Genomic DNA, 9,383 nt, shown 5'->3' on the forward strand with positions numbered 1-9,383 from the left:
AGAGAGAGAGAGAGAGAGAGAGAGAGAGAGAGAGAGAGAGAGAGAGAGAGAGAGAGAGAGAGAGAGAGAGCTATTTAAAATTCTCGTCTCATTTCACACGGCCATCCACAACTGAAATTGGAGCCAGATGATGGAAAAATAGAGAAAATCTCTGTTTATGCTAATGGTCGAGAGGGATCAGCTACGGTGCCTTGCAAAAGTCTTCAAAACTCCTTGAACTTTTTCACATTGTTACATCTACAAGCTTCAGTGTATCACTGTATTAATAGACCAACAAATAGTGGGAAATAAATTGTGAAGGAAGTTGAAGGAAAAAAGAGGATTTTTTGCATTTTTATGAAAAAATAAAATAAAATAGGTTTTATCCCCTCAGTGAATCCTTTCCTACAGTTAAAGAGAACAGTCTTTGCAGTTTACAACAAGTTTTCTTCCAGGGTTGCCCTGTATTTGTTCTTATAAATAGTGCAATTTGGTTCATCAAAGTGTGAGGATATTAGAGTTAAGTGAGCTGAGAGCAGGGCTTACATGAAGATGTTCATTTAAAAGACATTTTTTAAAACCATGCTTTCAGCACAGTAGCTAACCTAAGCTTACTTATGCATGTGGTATGCCCAATATTTTTTGTTTTTTAATTTGGAAAGATAATTATTGAGCATCATTTCAAAATGTAAATGTCAAAACCTTAAAAATTGTGTTTCAGCTCTGTTTTACGAAGTTAGCAATTATTAGTCACAGCCAGTAATTAAGTTTGGATCAAACAGTCCTACGTTATCCAGAAGCTGTTTTCTGTCCAATCCCAGCCCAAGGCTCTTGTCTTCATCTGTGACTGCAGAACACACTGAGCCATATCCTGACAGAAGATTGAATAATGAAGATGTGTCTCAGATATTTCTCTGGCTTTCAGTTGACTCAGTGCGTCTGTGTTTTTGTAGAAAACTACAAATCGTCAAAGGGTTCAGGTGAAGCACACATTTGGAGAGTCGGTCACAAGTTTAGACTGTATTTTATGTTTGCAGGTACCACCGACTAGAGATACTGCACTGCAAAAGTAATCACACTCCTTCAACTTGTTCACATTTTATTAAAAAAAAAAAAAACAAAAACACAGGACATCCTTTATTATTTGTCCATGCATTTACTAATTTCAACAGTCAGGGTACAAATTACAGCTCACATCCAGTATCTTCAATGGTTTAGTTAAAATATGTAGCCTCAGGAATGATCAAAGGTAAGAAGCATTGAAATAAAAAATCAAGAATATTAGACTACTTTATATTTACACTTATAAAAAAAATCAAAGAAGAGCTTCAGAAGTCTAACTAATGATAACTGATGATTATGTCTTGAAATTATTTATAAGTTGCTGCAACACAGAATATTTTAGATTCACGTCTCTTTGGCTTTTTTGTGTGTTTTCATCACTTTAAACCTCAACTAATTTGACCATGACCAGAAACAAGCCATGCCTGGTGCCGGTATCATGTCTCACTGCAGCCTGGTTCAACCTGGCTGTTTACAACTCTGTCCAGGAAGGATCGTTCACCCTGAAGCAGAGCAGCTAAAGCAGGTTAAAATCCACAAACACACACCGGAGCATCACGCTGAACACAAAGGGTTAACAAGCCGCTTCTGTGAGCTGAGCTGCCCACCCATCATCCACTCCCCCCTGGAGTGGACTGTACCATGGATTCACGTGACATGAATATGTGTGTGTGTGTGTGTGTGAGTGAGTGAGTGACAGAGAGTGTGTGTGCGTGTATGTGTTTGTGCGCGTCCCCCCTCGGCCGTATATATTGAACCATGTGGACTTGGACGTAGAGTTTTGCAGGACAGACCTTCTTTTGGCTGCAGGGCTTGCGACTTCCAGATCCTCGCTACTGAAGTGAAGAGAAGCTGCTTTTAAGTCCCTGTTGGAAATCAAGAGGCCTTGCAAAAATAACACTTCCTGCAGGAAAAATGAGTGATAAACTGGACGACGGCTCTTTCATGTTCACCTCAGAATCTGTAGGAGAGGGACATCCAGGTGAGTTGTTTTATTGAGTTTACACATGTAAAATCAGATTTTCTTAGTCAAAGAAAGTTTATATATATATATATATATATATATATATATATATATATATATATATATATATATATATATATATATATATATATATATATATATATATATATATATATATATATAACTAGTAAAATGTCTCTATTATCGCAATTGAACATTGTAGTTTCTTTTAAACGGTGCCGTTGTTTCAGATTGAACTCATGTTCCAAATCATTTTTGCAGAGTTGGATCTTTACTCTTGAGGCATGCTTGGTATTTCATTCACAGCAACATGTGTTTATGGCACCGTCACCTTTCACTTATGGGACAGCAGATGCATGTGCGGCAGCCTGGTGTACGGTTGCATGCTAAATAAAATTAAAAAAAGACAGCGTTACGTACCATTTACAGGAAAACCTGTTTAAATTTGAGCCTAAAAGATGAAAGCTATAGTTCACTTTGACCTGCAGGTTGCTGTGAGTGAAGGACACTCATTCACCCCTTGTCAATGTTTTGTAATCCTTTTACAAATATGTAATCTTACAAAGTCCTCCGTGCAGAATCAATAATCAGTAAATGCAGCTCTGTGGTAAACCACAAGTGCAACTTTAAGCCCTTAGTTCTGCATTAAACTTTTCCTAACACCTCTCTGTCTTAGTTGATCTTTTTTTTTTTTCCATTTGCAGTAGTTTGTGATCTTTATGGAAAGCAGCAGCAGCTGATAACACACCTCAAAGCCTGGTCTGTTCCCACACACACAGTGATTATCTTTTCAGCGTTCCCAAATGTTCAGACAGTTTGAGCAAACATGGAAAAAGCAAACAAACAAACAAAAAAAAAACCTTCTGTCCAACACTTTCTATGACGTTCTTAAACTGTGGACAAGCTGAGTTTCTGCAGCGTCCACCCGGCCAGATGTTGGGGTTGTTTCTGATGTAACCTGTTTATTGCGTTGCTTCAGCAGGATGACAAAGAGCGATGAATAGGGAAGCTGGTGAGGCATTGTCCCCCTCTGCTGCACTCAGACTCACACAAGCCGAAAACACAAAGCATCTTCTGTTTGAAATAATAACGTGTGAAGCAAATACGTTCTTAATATATTAATAAAGTTGTAACAGGTAGCTAATTTGTGTTTTTGAGAAAAACAACGATCAGCTTCTGTCAAAGAAACAAACCTGAAATCTCAGTTTAATCACGATCTGAGCATGCGATTTCTCTGTTATTCTGGAAATGATGGCTTTTGTTGACGTCACGTGACTTTGTCAACAGATAAGATTTGTGACCAGATCAGTGATGCAGTCCTGGACGCACATCTGAGGCAGGACCCGGATGCTAAAGTGGCCTGCGGTAAGTCGGCGAGAATTCACAATGATCTCATATTCTGTTTGTAAAAACTGAGATGCCAAGAAATATCCAGTGAAGACACAATGCCATTGAAAATAAAACTACCACACCACCTTCATTTACATTTAATACAGCTGCACAGCAATATCATTGACTGGGCATTACGGGGTTTGTTTAGGACAAGACAAAAGACTCAGCAGTAGAAGCAGTGCTGCTTTCACAAGCCACGTAAATTGCACAAGTGCAACACTTACAGCATATAAAATTTAACTACGACTCAAAAATGGCGCCAATTACCAATTATTAACATTGGATAATTATAAGCAACACAGTGGAAATGCTTTACTTGCCTTGGCATGTTGGATTCTTAGCCTGGTTTTTGGTTATTTCAGTATCTGATCACTTGTGAGCAATCATAGAGCATTGAAATGCCATTTCTAGATGATTTGTTGCTCATTTAATAAGACAAAGCAGAAAAGTGATGTACCAGGCCACTATGCAGGACAACACTGTGAATTTCACCCTATTATTAATTCTGGTTTACGCGCACCACTCTGAATGGGAGCACATCAAAAGCGACACATTTCAGAAACCTGACAGGACTTGATCCTTCCAATACTCCATCATGCATAGTCAGCTTGGAAATGGTTAAACAGCGGCTTTAGTAATGTTGACAAAGAATACAATGTCAGTTTAGCTGAGTGCCTAACCTCTGTGCATACAAAGTTAGACCAGATTTCAATTCTGACTTCTTTTGTCTTTTTAGAAGACTTAAAGTTCATCACAATTTTATTTATTTTTGATTTCTGTCCCAACAACTTTGACAAAGAGAGGCATAAAGGCAACCCACTAAGCTCGGAAGCAGCCACCCCAAAGCCTCCAGATACTGTAGCACCACACAGGCATCCTGAAAGATCTTCCTGATTCTAATGAATCCGTTGTGATTGACAGAAACTGTGTGTAAGACCGGCATGGTGCTGCTCTGTGGAGAGATCACATCTCGGGCCAACGTGGACTATCAGAAGGTGGTGAGGGACGCTATCAAACACATTGGGTACGACAACTCTGAAAAAGGTGAGGCACGTGACACAGAAAGCAACAGGGCAGAGGACTTGTGTTGTTATTGTCTTTAACCCTGAGTTACATTGTTTCCATCCGCAGGTTTTGACTATAAGACATGTAACGTGCTGGTGGCTCTGGAGCAGCAGAGTCCAGACATCGCTCAGGGCGTCCACATTGACAGACGAGAAGAGGACATCGGAGCAGGAGACCAGGTGGGCAAGACTTCACTGTGGTGTGATGTCAAAGCTATGATGTGAAACAATGTTGTTAGGGTTTATCAAACCGACTAACTGGGTCAAGGTCGCTTAGGCTAAAATCAGCCTGAACATATGAGTAACAAAATGGGCAATGCTTAAAAATATTTTCACATATAAGCCATAAAAATAAAAAAAACCTCATCCACTGTTCAGACAGTTTAGTGTATGGCAGAAGCGCAGATTTTAAACGTTAAAATCAGTCTCCTGTGGCGTCATATGTGACATGACTGAAGAGCTTCAACTTTGACTTTGACATTGTGAGAAGCTTATAAGTATAATTTCATATATTTTGCATTTCTTCTGACTTTTTCCGTCCCTTGCAGGGTCTGATGTTCGGCTACGCCACAGATGAAACAGAGGAGTGCATGCCTCTCACCATCGTCCTGGCTCATAAGCTGAACTCAAAGATGGCGGAACTGAGACGCAACAACACAGTGCCCTGGCTGCGCCCTGACTCTAAAACACAGGTCAGATTTTCTGCTGAATTACTGCAAATTTCCTAAGTTCACTCCTGGAAAAAACACTTTACCAGTCCTTCTCTTAAATGATTTCTTTCCTCGTCTCTGAAGATTTTATGGGCATGTTCTCTCTTATTTCACCCTTCTGAAATATGAATGAATGAGTAACTAATTGCTATAAAAAAAAATTACGTGGTGAATATAGCAAGGCAATTTCTTCAAATTGAAAAAAAGGGAAAGAGAAAACAAGTATTTCATTGCATGACATAATACCTTAAGGCAACATTGTGTTAAAACAATCCCAGTTCCACATTTAAAATAACTACTAAAATTGTGAAACACATCAGAAATGTATTACCACAGAAAACACACTTCTGCTTTATTTGTTTGCCTAAGACTCTACAATGACCTAAGACTCTACAAATGGAGAATTTGACACATAAAAAAGATTCAAATCTCCTCTTCATACTAATTATTTGACTTTGTGTTTGTCTCGCAGGTGACGGTACATTATGACCAGAAGGATGGAGCTGTGGTGCCTAAAAGAGTCCACACCATCGTTATTTCTGTCCAGCATGACGACGGCATCTCTCTGGAGGAGCAGCAGAGGATCCTGAAGGAGAAGGTACTCACCTTGTAGACTCAGACGAACACGTCCAGCGGATTCATTCATAAGTACTAATTCACTGGTGAAACGTCTCCTATCAGGTGATAAAGGCCGTGGTTCCAGCTAAATATCTGGACGACAAAACCGTGTACCACCTCCAGCCAAGTGGCCGCTTTGTCATCGGAGGACCGCAGGTTGGAACGAGAGTTAGAGAGATAAAACAAAACAAACTGCGAGATTTCTTGTGTTCACGCTCTACTTTTGTTGACCGTCAGGGAGATGCTGGTGTTACAGGCAGAAAGATCATTGTGGACACATATGGAGGCTGGGGAGCTCACGGCGGCGGGGCCTTCTCCGGCAAAGATTTCTCAAAAGTGGACCGCTCGGCTGCTTACGCCGCTCGCTGGGTGGCAAAGTCTTTGGTCAAAGCAAAACTGTGCAGGAGAGTTCTGGTTCAGGTGAGCGCACAGTACCAGTTCAGTCGCTGCACATCGCTGACAGCTTTGCTGATGAAAATGTGATTTTAATCTATATGTCTTTTTTTCAGGTGTCTTATGCTATTGGTGTGGCCCATCCTCTGTCCATCTCGTTGTTCACATACGGCTCCTCTCAGAAATCAGAGTCAGAGCTTCTCAAGATCGTCAACAAGAACTTTGATCTGCGCCCCGGAGTTATAGTCAGGTAGTCTCACACGGCTTTTTATGTCTCACTGTGTTTATGGAAGCTTTTTAAAGTTTTCAAGCGAACATAAGCTAAAACACTCACCTTCAGGTTAGATCTCAAATAAAAATTTGAATCTGTATCTGCATCTCTAATCGTTCTCTTCTCTTTTTTTTTTTTTTTTTTTGAGTCTCAACTAATCAATAAAAATTAATCCAGTAATAAAATTATAAATAAAATAGCAATCTGCAAGAAAAAAGTAATGAAATGAGACCTATTAAGAAGTTTTTGGACTTTTAAGACGTGGCTGTTTTCCCATGACACCACTGGGTGGCGCCAGCCGTCATCTTTTGGCTTATGATGAATATTTTCCACATAGCAGTGGTCTGCAATCGGTTCCAGACCCACACGCGGCTCTTTAGACTTTCCACAGTGGCTCCTAATAAAACATTGTGGAAAACATTTTTACACTGATGTTGCTTTAGATATAAAGGAAACAGTAAAGATTTGTGGTACTTTTATGTGTTTTATGTTTACTTTCCAATAGGGTTGCTATGCTGAAAGAAAAAAATAAGAGCATTTATTTATGTGCTCAGAATTAATTTCCTTCCAATAAAACCTCTGACATTCTTAAAATGAGTCGCTACGAACTGATTACTCCTTGGATGTTTACTTCCACTTTGTACATGGTTGCCATGTCAGCTATTTCTTCCTCATGTGTCTTGTTGTTTTCCATAAATACAAAACAGTTGGTCTTATTCTAGTCCACCTCAATCAAAGTTACTGGTTTAATATTAATTTAATTCAAATATCTGATACTGTGTCTGAACTATGCTCAATTAATGTTAAGGACCGCAACAAAGCAACGAAACAAAGCTTACATTCATCTTACTTATTATTGAAAATTTCAAATGTCATCCGCGTTTGGTCTGCTTGGCTTCATTTATATGAGATATGCACATTTCTTGACAATTCAGATTTACATGCTTGCTTGTGGTTTCAGGGGTCTTTTTGCCAGTTACCAAACAATATTTTAGGTGGAAATACGAATTTTGTTGTGTCAGGCTGTGTTATCTTGCCTCCATAAGTTTGAGACCTCTGTGTAACTCATCTTAACCAATACTGCATTTCTTCTGTATTGTGTTCAGGGATCTGCAGCTGAAGAGGCCGATATACCAGCAGACGGCCTCGTACGGCCACTTTGGACGACCAGAGTTTTCTTGGGAGGTGCCTAAGGAGCTTGTTTATTAAAAACTTCTTGTCTGGATCGGCCACCTTGAAGAGCAATCGAGATGCTTCTTTATGGACTGTAATGTCCGACTCATTCAGATGTATAATTAACCCAGTCAGACCAAAGAGACCGTTTCCAGTGAAATGGGAGCTCCATTTCCACTTCCTTTGAACAGAACTGAAATTACCAGAAGTAGAACTTTCAGCTTTTTATTGTACATTAGTTGATCTTAACTTGCCTAAGCTCTGTACTAAAACCAAACTTAGAAAAATATGTTCAAGTTGCTTAAGTGGTAGAAGGTTCTTCAATGAGAAGAGCTTTAATGAATCAGCGGTCCAAAGCAAATGATCAAACCAGCTTCACAACAACAACAAAAAACACTCTTAAGATCATTACTTCCGTACAACTACCTGAGGAATATAGTTTTTAGAGGGCAGTATAAAGCAATGAAACAACCTCAACTTTTAATCCTAACGAGGTGCTTCTGACAAATCAGAAAATGCAGTTTTCATCGCATTAACTCAGCGGAGAAAGATTAAAAATAACATTGCGTCTTATATTTTAGGAGTCTTTACTTTTTCCTGTACATGTCCTTGGCTGTCTAAACATTGCAGAAACATCAACATTGTTTATACGTCAACAAAATCCACGAGATGGGATCATCTGTATCTTTGTTGTTGTTTTTTTCATTTTTGCTGTAAGTGTCGCTCAAATTGGGGAAATTGTCAAACTGAACCTTGCTTTGCTTTGGAACTTTGTGACACACAAAACTGAAGCTAAATCGTTTAGTGGACCATCAGTGTCTTAATTTATTTCCAAAATCACCCAATATTCTGTGTTGCAGATGTAAAATTCCCTTCAATAATACTGACTTCTCTATGTGTTGCTTTTCTGAATGCGAGTTTGCTGCATCATGAAATCTCTTTGCCGTCGAGCTCACTGAAACTCTCCGTTGTGGCATTAAATCTCCTGATTTAGAGGAAAAATAGGGTTACTGGAAGATTTTCTAAAGGGCATTCAGACATTTTAATTTTTAGCTTTCTTTTTTGTTTAATCCCTTTGAAGAGACTGTAGAGGTACTAAGTGCGAGTGTGTTCATCTGCAGCCAACAATGTGTATATAATAAGAGGTTTTCCTCTATTTTGAGGTGTCAGTCATCTGTGCCATCCTCTGCCATCTTTATAGGCAGAGAAAATGGACAATGTAAATAATAAACCCATAAAAGGAGAACAGATGTGAACAGCTGCCTGCAGCAACTTTTATTTTGCAGAGGGTAATGGAGAAAATTGTATTTTTCTATGCAATACTAATATAATGGAAGACGGCACAAATATTGCTACATCTATAGATCCATTTAAAATAAATGTAAATGAAACCTGTTCATGTCATACTTTCCCGTTTTTGAGTAGTTCAGAGTTTCTGTTCCCCTGAGGTAAATAAATCACATAGAACTGGTTTCTTTAGCCACTCGTAAAAAAAAGGGAAACACAAGAAAAGATGATATGCAAGCAAGTGTTGTTCTATAAAAAATCAGAAAAGGGCTGATGGAGTCATGATGTCTCCATAGCAATTCCCCTCGAGTCACTTGCTGCATATCTTGATATTTTTTTTTCTAAATGAACTAAACAAGTTGGGATTTTTCAAAAAGATTCTGTCCGCTATGCTTCTGATGAAAGTGTAATTTCATCAGAAAAAAGGAAGAAAATCTAGCAAAGGTTAC

General features: G+C 38.9%; 1 protein-coding gene across 2 annotated transcripts; it reads left to right on the forward strand.

Annotated features, from left to right (window-relative positions):
* Positions 1–1,801: 1,801 nt before the first annotated feature.
* On the forward strand, positions 1,802–9,042 carry mat1a (methionine adenosyltransferase 1A). 2 transcript variants are annotated; one of them, XM_008429579.2, is made up of 11 exons: positions 1,980–2,023; positions 2,731–2,785; positions 3,314–3,391; positions 4,340–4,462; positions 4,550–4,662; positions 5,031–5,174; positions 5,665–5,790; positions 5,874–5,966; positions 6,048–6,230; positions 6,320–6,453; positions 7,581–9,042. In XM_008429579.2, exons 4-11 carry the CDS (start codon positions 4,360–4,362, stop codon positions 7,681–7,683), a joined length of 999 nt encoding a protein of 332 aa, XP_008427801.1. In that variant the 5' UTR covers positions 1,980–2,023; positions 2,731–2,785; positions 3,314–3,391; positions 4,340–4,359; the 3' UTR covers positions 7,684–9,042. The 2 variants fall into 2 exon arrangements, with proteins under 2 accessions (XP_008427800.1, XP_008427801.1); XM_008429578.2 differs by lacking the exon at positions 2,731–2,785 and having other exon boundaries at positions 1,802–2,023.
* The last annotated feature ends 341 nt before the right edge of the window (positions 9,043–9,383 follow it).

Source organism: Poecilia reticulata, chromosome 15, assembly GCF_904066995.2.
Source record: "Poecilia reticulata chromosome 15, P_reticulata-male-v2, whole genome shotgun sequence".
In the NCBI taxonomy this organism is placed as follows: Eukaryota; Metazoa; Chordata; class Actinopteri; order Cyprinodontiformes; family Poeciliidae; genus Poecilia; species Poecilia reticulata.